At 49.4% G+C, this 13,298-nt stretch overlaps 1 protein-coding gene across 2 annotated transcripts; it reads left to right on the top strand.

Annotated features, from left to right (window-relative positions):
* The first annotated feature begins 4,238 nt into the window (after positions 1-4,238).
* BOLA3 (bolA family member 3) lies at positions 4,239-13,040 on the top strand. Of its 2 annotated transcripts, XM_036262954.1 has the most exons (4): positions 4,239-4,317; positions 6,633-6,753; positions 8,533-8,621; positions 12,808-13,040. In XM_036262954.1, the coding sequence occupies exons 1-4, from the start codon at positions 4,264-4,266 to the stop codon at positions 12,871-12,873; spliced, it is 330 nt and encodes a 109-aa protein (XP_036118847.1). In that variant the 5' UTR covers positions 4,239-4,263; the 3' UTR covers positions 12,874-13,040. The 2 variants fall into 2 exon arrangements, with proteins under 2 accessions (XP_036118847.1, XP_036118848.1); XM_036262955.1 differs by lacking the exon at positions 8,533-8,621 and having other exon boundaries at positions 4,241-4,317; positions 12,808-13,033.
* The last annotated feature ends 258 nt before the right edge of the window (positions 13,041-13,298 follow it).

The following is a 13,298-nucleotide window of genomic DNA, read 5'->3' as shown; positions in this document are numbered from 1 at the left end:
CCTCAGGACATGCCCAAGTTGTGGGCCCGATCCCCAGTGGGGGACATGCAAGGGGTAGCCAATCGATGTTCTCTCTCATCGATATTTCTCTCTCACTTCCTCTCTATAATCAATAAAGGGGAAAAATAAAAATAAAAAAGATGCTGGATGGTCCTGGCCAGGTGGTTTCATTAGTTGGAGCATCATCCAGTACACTAACAGGTTGCATGCTCAATTCCCAGTCAGAACACAAACCGAGGTTGCGGGGTGCATACAGGAGGCAACTGGTCGATGTCTCCATCCTCTCTAAAATCAATAAGTATATCCTTGGGTGAGAATATTTTTTTAAAAAAAAGATGCTGATGGTTCAAAAGCTTGGACAAGCTGCAGCTCTGTGAGCTTTTTGTTACTGTTATGTGAAAAGATAAGGGGTTTTCACCAGCATGTATCTGAGTGCACTGTTTAGTTCAGCCAACTTTTTTTTTTTTTTTTTTGTAGCATATGTATTTGCTAAATGAAGGGAGTAGATTATTGATCCAGATTCTGGCCAAGCTCCTTATCTTGTGGCTGACCCACGCTTTAAATATTCCTTCCTTAGTGGAACCTACCTGTTTTAGGAGAGTCCTTTAGCAAGTTATCTCATTTAATCCTTACAGCAACCTGGAGAGGGAGTGGCGATTGAGACACATTAGGAAGTTTTCAGTGTCACAAAAGCTCAGACTTCAATTAGCTAGATCAGTGGTTCTCAACCTGGGGGTTGAACGACCCTTTCACAGGGGTCACCTAAAACATAAAAGTAGCAAAATTACAGTTATGAAGTAGCAACAAAAATAATGTTATTGTTGAGGGGCACCACAACATGAGGAACTGTGTTAAAGGCTCGGGGCATTAGGGAGGTTGAGAACCACTGAGCTAGATCATAATGAGGTAGGTCTCTGTTTCTCTAGGTTGCATTTGTAAAAAGTGTGTGTGTGTGTTAAAGAGTGCTAAGAAGTTCTTCAAAATGACTGCTAATTATTTTTTACTGATAAGGTAAAAAAAAAAAAATGTATTCAAAGAGATCCTGCCTAAAGAGTTTTCTGCAGTTACCTCAGATATAAATATAACTATGAAAGCTGGGAGTGATCATGGACCAATACAAGTGAAGACAGGAGAATCTCAGGTTCAGGGCAAAAAAAGTAAAATGCAGAAGAGCTAGACCTATTTCCTGAGACTAAAGGCATTACATTTATAATCATAACAAAGTAAAACTGGCCTTTTATTTATTTATTTCTGTCATTTTAAAAAAGTCATACTTGAACTGTTAAATTGTAATTAACTTGCAAACCCAAGATTGATTATAGACGAATAAAGCAAGATCCTGTCATGGAACTTACGGGCTAGTGGGAGAAGTACATACATAAATTGATAGTACCGAAGGGCCATATGTGCAATTAAAGTTAAACACAAGTTGTGGGGTAGTCAGAGGTGGCTCCCTGAAGAAGACAAGGCTTGAATTGGCTTAAAAGATGGGTAACTGCATAACTAAACTTGCAGCATAGCTTTTACAGGACGGTACAAGCAGTCAGTATTAGTGAAAGGTGAATTTCAGTTTGACAGAGATAGGGGTTAAAATCATATGAGAGAAGTTGGGTTTTTGCCTGTCGGTAATGCAGAGTCTGAAGGATTTTAAGTAAACAAATAATGGACAGAGTTTCATCTCAGATGGCTCTGATAGTCGAGCAGGGCAGTGGTGGATACTAGGGCAGAGTATCAGTTCAAAATAACAGATAATGTGAGCAATTGTTAAATTATGGAGAGAGGAAATCTGGAGATAAGTACTGACTTTCAATAAAGGAAAGGAGGAGGGATTCTACAAATACAAATCAGTTTAACATGGGTCTCTTAGTTACAAGTGACAAACCCAATGTAAACTATAATATAAACAGAGCCACCTTAAAATGAAGCCGGAGCTGCCATGCCAAAGGAACCGCCTTGCATGTCTTATAAATCAAACCTTGGAATTTAACTTTTCGATTGGGCCTAACCAACCTTGTTTCCCAAAGAACAGTGCAAAGATAACAAAAAAGCAGTTATTATGACTACTGGACTGAAAATTTAAAATACTTTAAAATTAACATCCCTGCCTGACCTGTATGGTTCAGCTGGTTGAGCATTGGCCCATGCACCAAGAGGTCATTGGTTTGATTCCTGGTCAGGGCACATGCCTGGGTTGTGGACTTGATCCCCAGTAGCGGGTGTGCAGGAGGCAACCAATTGGTTTCTCTCTCACTGCTGTTTCTATCTCGTCCTCTCTCTAAAATCAACAAAAACATATTTTTTAATAACATCCCTGTGTTATCTGCATCAATAGAAATGCTTTCCTTCTATTGATGTAATTGTTCTCTTTTCCTTTCTCATAAATATCCATTATCCTAGTCTCCTAATCAGAACATTATTTGGGTTTCTGTCTGATTTAATGATTCCTGAATACCTAGTCTTATTGATCTCAAATAAACACTTATTTGCCTTTCACTTTGAGAGGTCTTTTTATTTTTAAGTTAACACCAACTAAAATGTCTTTAGTGCCCATTTCTGGCACTGCTGGTTTCTAGCTGCACAAGCAACATCAAACTTGTCTCCTCTCAGCTCATCTATGTGCTTCATTCCCAAAGTGGCTCTGTTCACATGGCTGCAAAGGTGATCACTAGCAGTAGGCTTTCTACCAGGTTAGCAAACCAGTTGAAAATGATCTTTTCTATAGTTCCAGAAAAACCCCTGGACCATCTCTTGTCTGGCTCAGAACATGTGATCAACCCTCAGCCAATCCCTATGTCTAATTGGTCAGACCTGGGTCTAGTTATCACTCCTAAACTGGGGTTGGATCTGCCTCACCTAAACCATGTGGTTTGAGGAGCAAAGGGGTGGATCACTATTACACCAGTGGATAAAATATGTTTGGTGGTTTTAGTTATATCATTGACATCAAGGAAGAAGAACTAAAAGTTAGCAAACTGTCCTTAATCCCACCAAGTATAACTTTTAAGTTATCAACAAAAAAATGTGAGAAAGGCTATTGCAGTAATTCAAAGGAGAAATTAATAAAAGGCAAGAGGTAGGAGTCACTCAATACTGGAATGAAGGAGCATTTTTAGCTGAGCGCTTTAAAGAACAACCAACCGTAGGTCTGACCAACCCATCCATTTGAAACACTTAAGGTTATTGACTGGATAGGCCAGAATGAAATAGCAAAAAGAACTGGTAAAGGCTCCAGGATATACCAGAGCACCCACTGCAAACAAATACAGCTAGAGAGACAAAGCGCTTGGTCGAATTTTCGCCTCGACTTCTGTCTGATGTGCAGTTTTTTACTAATAATCTTACCTCATGGCTGTTAGCTTCCACTTCATTCTTGGGACTCCACCATCTGTGGGGCCTACGCCTCTGGTGGGCCATGACCCGTAGGGACCTTAAACTCAGGCAAATCCAAAGCTGAGCTTGCCCCCCCCCTCCCTTCACGCCCAACCTGGGCCTCTTACACCCATTTCATTGTCCAAGCCAGAAACTTGGGAGTCATCCCAGATGTCTTCTCACCCTCACCCCCAATCCAGTCACTGCATGGCACTCACCTCCCAAATATCTCAGTCCTCTCCTCCCACCCCTGCTGCCGCTGCTCGGGTTCAGGCCTCAAGTCTCACCTGGACTGTACCCATGGCCTCGGAACTTTCGCCCTCAGTTCCAATTCCAGCCCCTACAGTCAGTAAGCTCCTCCTCGCAGGTCAGTTCTGACCTTTCTAACACGCAAATCTGAAAACGACACGCCTGTTAGAGTCCTCCAGCTCCCCTGTTCTGGAGAAAAAACCCAAGCTCCTTAGTGGTGAAGCCAGGCTGCGAGGCGCCGGGGTAGTGAAGTTCCGCCTGGGGCACGAGGGGCACGAGGGGCACAAGGGACACGAGGGGCACTGGGATGGAGGAAAGGCTGAACCCAGGCTACCCGGGCAGTGTTTCCAGGCTGAGGGGGCGGGGCCCTGAGCCTCAGTACCGCAGGTTCCGGGGGGCGGAGGGGGGCGGAGGGGGGCGGAGGGGGCGGAGGGGGGCGGAGGGGGGCGGAGGGGGGCGGGGCCCTGAGCCTCAGCGCCGCAGGTTCCGAGTGGCGAGTCCCCGCCGGGCAAGGGGCGGGGCCGGGCGGCCCGCGGCCTCCGGGCGGCAGGGGGCGGCCTCGCTCTCGGCGGCGGCTTTCAGTCCCGGGCTCCGCGCCTTTCTGGAGACGCGGCGACCTCGGGCGGCGGGTCGCGTCGGCCGGGCATGGCGGCGTGGAGCCCGGCGGCGGCAGTGCCTCTGCTCCGCCGGATCCGCGGGGTGAGCACGGGCAGGGGCCAGGTGCTCGCCCCGGGGCGGGACCTGCGGAGGGGCCGCGGGGTCGGGCAGGGGCTCCCGGTCTTCCATTCATTCATTCATTCGTGGATTCGTTCATCCAGCGGCCCGGGGCAACCGGCGTTCGGAGAGGTGTCAGGCCCCGGTGCGCTGGGGGACATCCCGAGCCGGGTGGAGGTCGGGCGAGGGGAGCAGACACCTAAACATCCATAATAACAGCGGGCACGAGAGAAGCAGTGTTATCTATCGAGCAGAAGACATAGGAGCCCGGGCCCGGAGTCACGGCGTGGTGCCGGGCACTGTGGCGGGGTCCGGAGCGTGGGAACGTCCGCCCGGCCTCATTGACCTTGACCCGCACGAATCCCACACACCCGGAGACGACGCCCAGCAGAGGGCACTCACCACGCGCTCTCCTAATTTTCTCTCCCCCTTCCTGATCCATCCTTTCATTTCATCCACTTCTTTCCCTTTCCTCTGATATTCTTCCTTCTCCCCTGCTGGCCTTGGACCTGCCTCCCGAAAGCAGTTCTACTGGCGACTTTCAGCGTGGACCGGCCGCATCTGGGAGTTTTGTTAGCAGATTGACTGTTTAAAGGGCGCCGCCCACAGATCTGCTAAGATGGAAAGGCTTCTCCTGGGAAATCTTCAATGCTAACCATCCTCACACCTCTGCCTGCCACCTGATTATTTTCTGCCTTTGTTCCCCAAGGTGCTTTTCTCAGAAGAGGCTCCACCCCACCCCACACTCCAGGTCCACAACATTGTTTCTTTCCTTCTGCACAGCACTCAGACAGTCCAAGACCAGATCTTTCTCCTTAGCTGCATTTCAGCTGCCTGCCAGACTTCTTTGCCGGTGCCAGTAGGCATGTCCTGAATTGTGTGGTTCTTCCCCTGCTTATTCATTTATTCACACCATCCATCCATCACCCAAGTCCTCCAGACCACCTGCCCTGGCTCAGCTCTGGAAGCCTGCAGTAACAGAACAGACTCAGTCGTGACCTTTGAGACCAGTTAGTGAAAGAGCCAGTGGCAAGGTCATTTTAAAGAAGGTGCTCGGAGATTCTGTAACATAGGACCCTGCTCTGAATCCTCAGGAAAAGCTTGAGGATGGCCCGGACTGAGGTTCCTTTAGCACCAGCACTTGATAAACAGCGCTGGTGTTCCCTCCTCCAGACAGGGACCCAGCTGGTGCTACTCCCTTTGCCTCTTATCCGGGCATCTCTACTGACTAGCTTCAAAAGGCACTGCTTTGGCCCTGGCCGGTTTGGCTCAGCTGTTGGAGCGTCTGCCTGCGGTCCGGAGAGACCCGGGTTCGGTTTCTGCTAGGGGCATGTACCTCGGTTGCAGTTTGTCCCTGGCCCTGGTTGGTCGTGCGGGTGGCAGCCACTTGATGTGTCCCTTTCACATCGATGTTTCCCTCTCTCTCTCTTCCTCTCTCTCTCTCCCACTCTATCTGTACAAAAAATGGAAAAATGTCCTCGGGTGAGGATTAAAAAAAAAAAAAAAGGCACTGCTTTGTGCCAGGTTACTTTGGCACCAAGGTGCAAAATCTTTAGCTTGACATCCACAGCCTGCCATACTCTGTTTTCAGTCTCCTTTTCGGCATCAACCCAGCCAAGGGCTTGCTGACCTGGTTTTCTGCCCCTTTACCCCTAAGTGTTGAGATACGTTCCTCTCAGAAGCACTGGCTCCCTGTGGTAGCCATCAGGGGAGGGGAAAGAAAGGTTGCCAATGGCAAATAATCTAAAAATGTTTCTCCTAAAGGTGGTTTAATAGAATTCTTCTCCCCGGTGAGAATTCACCTATCGAAGGGTCGTTGGCTTATTGAGCATTAGTTCACAAGGTCAAATCCCACCGGAGAGACTGGAATGTTAATCAGGTCTAAAGAGTGGGTGGCATTTGGCCCCACCACTGCATGGTTAGTGGCAAGTTGTTCAGCAGGACACAGCTGCCTGGCCTCTCCCAGCTCTGCATTTTACTAATGGATCTAGCCTTGGGCATATTACTTAATGTCTGTTTTCTCACCTATAAAACTGCCATCTCTCTCTCAGGGCATTATGGAAAGTTAAAACATCTATTGAATTAGGTTTGGGGCCCTGTATCTAGAGTCAAAGTGAGTTATTTACAATCACCCCCCACCCCAAGAAAGTGTCTTCTGCATCCTAGGCCGTTTACATGGGCATCTGACACACCCAGCCCCTCTGACAGGCCATGGCCACGCTGGCCCTGCCTCGCAGGAAGAGTGACCCAGCAGGGGCAGCGTCACCTTGCTCAGCCAGGCCTCTTCTCTTCTGTGGCAGCTTCCTCTTCACTGTGCCCAGCGGATGTTTGCCTCGCAGACTGAGGGGGAGCTCAAAGTAACCCAAATTCTCAAAGAACACTTTCCTCGAGCTACAGCTATCAAAGTCACTGACATTTCAGGTAATGTTTTCTGTCATCTTCCCACAGAGTTTGGTAGGATTTGCCCTCTGGAGGGGCAGAGGGTGGGAGGGGATGGGGGCTTGGCGGAGGGAACCTGACGGCTCCATGTGTGTGGCTTTGGGGCAGATGTGGAAGTGGGGATGAGGTCCCTCTCAGTCACCCCTGGACTCTGGTCCACAGTCTTTAATTTGACTGCAAGATAGGCTTTACAAAAATGTCCCTACATTCTTCTGATACCCCCGAATGTCAGAGCTGGCGTGGACCCCAAGAGGAGATTGTCCCTTTGAGGAAAGTAACTGCCCCACTTTCCCTACGAGGAGATGAGCCCAGAGAGACTGAGGAACCTTTCCAGTCCCTCACAGGGAGGAGGCAGCAGAACTGGAACCAGGACCAGGACCCAGGACAGACTCTGACCTGAGCCCAGTTTCCTGCCCCAGCCAGACCCCGCATTTCTCAGATGGCCATTGGCACCTCGCAGCTCAGGTTGGCTGTGTGTTAGGAGTCTGCGAGGAGTCGGAGGAGTCACCTTCTGTACCCACAGGACGGGGGAGAGAGGGCCTTTTCCAGACACACCCATGGAGCGGCTTGGCAGTGGGCGGGCACCTGCCTGCCACCCCAGACTCGGTCTTTGCCACTCTGCATTGCCACAACGGCTCACAGGCTTTTCCGAGAACATAGCATTCACAAGGACTGGAGAAGGGTTAGAAAAATGGTTTTTATTCTGGAAACTAGAGGAAATTAATCAATCTAAAGGTCCTGGGGAGTGGTCGGTGGGGTGACCACTCCGCAGGAGTCTCAGAGCAATGCTGAAGCCTTGACCTCACCAGCTCTGAACCTGCCCCAGGCCCAAGTAGGGCAGAGCTGGAACTTGACCTCCTGTCGGGCTCTGCCCAGCCCCGGACCGAGTACAGAAAGAGAACTGAGGTGGGAACCTTGGTTTAACCAAAACTCGGATTCCTGGAGCTCATTAGAGAGGTGTAACAGAGCACTTCTCGTCCAGTGGCCTGGTGTTGGCAGCACAGGGGCTGTGTCCTGCCCAGGTTGTGTCATGCTAGAGCAGCATGGTTTCTCTCAGTCCCCACAAACTCTCCAGCTGTGGAGACCAAGCCTGGTCAGGGGGTGGATGAGTCCACCGTGAGCGCTGCCTGAGCGCTTCACCAGAAAGCTGCTCCCTCCCCGCAGGAGCCCAGGATGAAGCACTCAGTGCTGCTTACAGATGGGGAGGGGGGAAGGGCCCAGGAGGGAGGGACCCCAGCAGCTCTGTGCCCCGCTTGTCTGCAGTTTTTATTGTAATACTGTGTCCCTGTCTCATACTTCCTTGTTTCTTTCTTTTCTTTTGGATAGTATTATACAGTTTTCAAACCAAATTTTAGGGTATTTTTGCACTAAAAAAAAAAATGATTGCTAGTATATTTTGAAGGTAGAACACTGAAATTCAGTCCCTCCCACCCTCTTCCATGGCATTTGTTGGTTTAATAAAAGGAAATACTAGGAAAACCTACCTTTCCTAGGTTTTCCATGCTTTGTGCCTTATCCTTCCTACCCCACAAGTGATCATCCTGGTGGCACAGCTGCCTTGCAAAAGGAGGAGCACATTTTGGGCGGAGGCAGCCTGCGAGGAGGGGTGTGTGGTCGAGTGGTAGGCCACGACCTTTCTAAGAGTCTTAGCAACTTTCTGCTGAACAGTAGTATTCAGACCTGAGGGCACTTCAAGGACACGTGGGGCTAGAGCTGCTGGAACTTAATAACTGAAACACTTTCAAGTTGCATTTCTTTCAGGAGGCTGTGGGGCAATGTATGAGATCCAAATCGAGTCCGAAGAATTTAAGGAGAAGAGGACTGTCCAGCAGCACCAGATGGTAAATCAGGTCAGTAGAGGCAACACCTCCCTTCGCCGCTGGTCTCCTACCTCCGAAAGGGCCTGCCGGGGGCGATGGTGTTTTGTGGCAGTCCTAGGAAAGAGGAATGCAATATCGCAGTCATGCAAACAGGATTTAAGACCCGAGAAAAATAGAATCTGGAACTTTCTGGAATCCGATTGTGGACAAATACGACTTTTATTCAAAGCTGAAAACAAACCACCCATACTTTTTTTGTGTAATGTTACCAGTGTTTACTGGTGTTGTCACATATTGAATGGTATTTGTAAACGTGAGAGTACTAAAGGATAAGTTGTTGTAGATGTGAAGATTTTTTAGCCTCTCTTTAGGGCTGCTTTACAGATGGGTAAACTGAGGCTGGCTCATTGAGAATGGCTCCCGTTGCCCCAGACCCAGTGACAGACAACAGGGGTCTGAAAGGCCACGTTGATTTATCTACACTTATTTTACTGGGAATTAATACCAGTCTGACCCTTGGGCCTGTGCCTGTAAACTCACCCCCGTCAGCAGGTGTACTTGACATCATTCTGGAAGGTCTTGACCATTGTGAACTAGTTTAACTTGTAAAGCACAGCTTTGGTCATGAGAGTCCCTCTGTGACCCCTTACTCATCGAGCTCAGGTGTCCCAGACTGCTTCTCTGGGCCCTCCCGCACCCTGGCACACACCCTCCAGGGTCTCTGCATCTGGATCTTTGCCCAGATCAGGCCTCCTGCAGGGTTCCCCCTTCTCGCCAGCTCCAGTGCTGCCTCCCTGCCTGCCGCACAGGGATGAATGCCCTCCGCCCTCTGACTCCGGCATTTTCTGCCTCAAACCCTGGATGCTCACGTCCCTGCCCTCTGTGCCTTGGCGGTGTCAGCCCCGAGAGGGCTGGTTCCCCTTGGATCGGTCTGTGGAGCCCAACTCTTCATTTGCACGTGGACACCCACAGCCCAAAGGTGCCGGCGGTCTGCCTGGTGGTCCGGGGTGAACCGGCGACCAGTTTGCTCCTTGAACTGGTCCCCCCCTGTGGACAGGGCGCCCCTGCCCCAGTAACTCACACCTGTTCCACCCTCAGGAGCGAACTCACCAGTCCTCTGGGACCCTGCGGACTTGTGGCCCCGCCTCTCCCAGCTCCCTGGTTCATCAGCCCTCTCTTCTGAGTCCACAGCATCTGCTTTGGGCCAGGCCCCGGGGATGCCTGGAGGACGAGTGTTTCTTCCCCTTCCTCCCGCCCTGGGGAGCAGCCACAGGGAGGAGAATGAGCACTGACTTGGTCTCTGCTTCACAGTAGGATCTGAGCCTCGGTTTCCTCTCTGGCAAAGATCACATGAGGTATTGACCACACGTGCCCAGCCTCATGCCAACAGGTGGAAGGCACATGGTAAATAGCACTTGCCTCTCCCCTTCTCTGACCTCTTTCCTGCCTGGTGCCCATCGCTTCCCTCCCCACAAGGCTGCCTCTGCCTGTGTCTTCCCAGCTCAGAGCCCTTCAGTGTGCCGCCTGCTTGCCCAGAGTCCAGCCCCCCTCTCCTGGCCTGGGATTTCCAATCCCCTGTGTGGCCTGCCTTAGTCTGCCCCCTCCTACGCCTGACCTGAAGCCAGGCTTTTCCTGGTGAATCGTCGTGTGTTGCCTGCCTTCCCTCACCCTGCACTCTGGGCCCGATGCCTGTCCCTCTCTACCCAGTCCGCTCTCAGCTGTCCAGCTCCTGGGTGGCCTCCTCCATGAATGGCCAGTTCAGTAGTAGACACTCCCTCCTGGGAGCATCACCACAGTCCTGAGCCGGCGTGGGGTCTGGTAGCACCCATCACTGCACTGAGTCGATTTCTTGTGAACTTGTGTTATTTGCCTTCCCTTTCTTGTCATTTTCCCATGACTTCTTCATGTGTGTCCCCAGCTGCCAGCACAATTCAGGGGGCATAGCGGGTGCTGAAAATCTTTATCCGAGCTACATCTGATAAACAGGGACTTTGGCCAAGTCACTTCCTCTCCAGGACCTCAGTTTCCTTAACGCACACTGACCCCGGGGATCTCTAAGGCCCTCTGTAGCTGTAAGATACTGTGACCTGTGTTGGGGAGCCCTCAGAGGGCTACCAGAGAGCTGGGGCCAGGCACTGCTCAGGGCACAAGGGGTCAAGACCTTTTGTGTGAAGGTGTGACTGCACCCTCGCCTAGTCATGAAGGCTTTAGGGACTTCGGCCTGGCACAGACAAGGGACAGCCTCTAGTGAGTGTTCTGTGCCTGCAGAAAGCTGACAGCATGTGGTCTATGGGGCTGTGTGCTCTTCCCCAAGAGATGACATGAGGACCTTCCCAGGGGCATTTCTGCTTGTCTGCAGAGTTGAGGGAGCTTATATGTGAACATGGAGACTGTGGGGCAGCTCACTGGCTCCCAACACAGCAGCAGCTCCCGGCATCAGGGCTGTACAGGAGCCCAAGGGCAGCAGGTGGCCAGGACATCAGGATTCCTGGGTTCAGGTCCTATCTGTTAGTCACTGCTGACTTTGAACAAGAGGTAAACTATTTCTTTTTTATCTAAGAAGGAGATGGGACTGAATTATCTCTAAGGCTCCTGACTTGATAAACCCGACCACATATGTTTGGATTCTTTTACTTGTAAGTGACAGAGCAAGTTAAAACTAACATAAGCAAGCAAAGGGAATGAATTGGTCCATGTAATGAAATGATCTGGATTCTGGCATATCAAGATTCAGAATTTTAAACAGGTTCATCTGCTTGCTCTCTTTCATAGCCTCTCTCTCTGAACTGTCATCTTCTGTATGTTGGCTTCATCTTCTTCTACTAGAGATGGCCTTTCTCTTCTAGGTGGGGACCATGGCCCCCAGCTGCCTCCAATTGACATTATTCCTGTATAGTGACCCAAGAGTGAAGGCTCTGTACTGAAAAATCCCAGGGGAGATTCCAATTGGCCCAGTCTGGGTCATGTGCCATACCTGAACCAATCAGGGTGGGCCAGGGGTGCATAACTCCCTCAAGACCAGGCCAGTTGGTAGTCTCACCAGCAGTACACAGTTAAAGTGGAAAGGAACTGTTCCCCAGGAGCAGGGAGATTGCTGGACAGACAGGGGAAAAACATGTCCACCCCACTGTGATGATCAGGTTTGGATCTAATATAAAGGACTTTGACTCTTCCTCCGTAGTGATTATAAAGTCTAGTGGTTCGCGCCTCCCTTGGGTCCTGTAGCTTCTCTCTCTCTTTTTTTTATCCACACCTGAGGACATTTTTTGATATTTTGTTCAGATAGAATGAGACAGAGAAACATCAACATGAAAGGGACACATCAAGTGGTTGCCACCCACACGACCCGACCAGGGCCGGGGACAAACTGCAACTGAGGTACGTGCCCTTAGCAGGAACCGAACCCGGGTCTCTCCGGACCGCAGGCCGATGCTCTAACTGCTGAGCCAAACTGGCCAGGGCTGTCGCTTCTCTCTTGATACTGCAGAGAAATGATATCGATTTGACTGATGGCTCATTCAGATTTGTGCCCTGACACCATTTGTAGCCTTAAATGAGTCTCATAATTATTTTACAACTTTATTTTTAAAGTCAAAGTGGGGAATTTGTGCTAAATAGTGTGGTTTTAAAGAACAGCTGTTGGTTGTTCGAAATAGCAAAACACACACACAAAAAACAGCCTAAAAGTTCATCAGAGGATGGGCTGAGAAGTTATGATAGCTCCGTATGGAATAGCATGTTGATGCAAACAAGGAAGGTGCTCTTTACACCTGATATAGAAAGATCTCCAGTGGTTAGGGTGAGAGCAAAGTGCAAAACACTGTTTAAAGTGCTACATTTTTGTTTTCAAAAGGTAGTGTGGGGTGGACTACATATTCATATTAGCTTGAATATGCACTTTTAAATCCTCATAAACACAAGAAACTAACAGTTTTCTATTTGAGGATAGAAGTGGAAACGGGCACGGAGGGCAGGTGTGGGAGGGAGATGTCACTCTATGCCTTTTTATGCCTCTTTGATTTTTGAGCCAGGTTATATTTGGATTAAAAATAAATTTAAAAAATAAAATTGTTTTCCAAAAAAAGGAAGACCTGCTGAAGGAAAGTGTGTGCAAATTCTCCTACAGATACAGAGCTGTATGAAGATACTCTCCAAGGGACTTACTGAGATCAATGTCACATGCAAAAGAAATGATGATGCTCTTTTACTTACTTAGGCACTGAAAGAAGAAATCAAAGGAATGCACGGACTGCGAATATTTACTTCTGTCCCCAAACACTGACCATGTCCCGGCTGCATAGAAGCTGCTGCTTAAAACCTCGGATGAACTTGACCATTCTTTAGGCATTTGCCAAAAAATTAATCTATTTTGTTCAGAGACATTTCCATATTATAATTATAGAAGAATATGTTATCTATTTAGATGTTAATTAAAGGCAACAGACAACTATCTTTTGAAGAGTCATTGGTAATACCTCCAGATCCTGTATTTCAGAAGCAGTGTCCTTTTGTCCAAGGAGGTCTCATCTTTGGACAGTCACGTCCTGCTGCCGCAGAGGCAGAATGGAGTGCCAGCTACTTTTGTCTCGTCATGAGACTTCCTTGCTTCTCATCTGTGAAACTGCTCAGCCCCCTTAATCTTACCCAAAAGAAAAGATCTTTTCCTTTTGCTCTTCCCATAGTTGGCCACTCTCTTTCCTTTCCCCT

The sequence above is a fragment of the Molossus molossus genome, unplaced genomic scaffold (assembly GCF_014108415.1).
Source record: "Molossus molossus isolate mMolMol1 unplaced genomic scaffold, mMolMol1.p scaffold_m16_p_15, whole genome shotgun sequence".
Classification (NCBI taxonomy): Eukaryota; Metazoa; Chordata; class Mammalia; order Chiroptera; family Molossidae; genus Molossus; species Molossus molossus.
Note: the sequence above shows the minus strand (reverse complement) of the source record. Positions and strands in the feature narration are given on the sequence as shown.

What these genes read in the sequence shown, in the direction of transcription:
- BOLA3 (XM_036262954.1), top strand. Translation starts at nt 4,264, where the DNA reads ATGGCGGCGTGGAGCCCGGCGGCGGCAGTGCCTCTGCTCCGCCGGATC. An exon ending in TGCTCCGCCGGATCCGCGGG is followed by an intron (nt 4,318 to 6,632) that starts GTGAGCACGGGC and finishes CTTCTGTGGCAG; the next exon opens with CTTCCTCTTCACTGTGCCCA. An exon ending in AGCACCAGATGGTAAATCAG is followed by an intron (nt 8,622 to 12,807) that starts GTCAGTAGAGGC and finishes TTACTTACTTAG; the next exon opens with GCACTGAAAGAAGAAATCAA.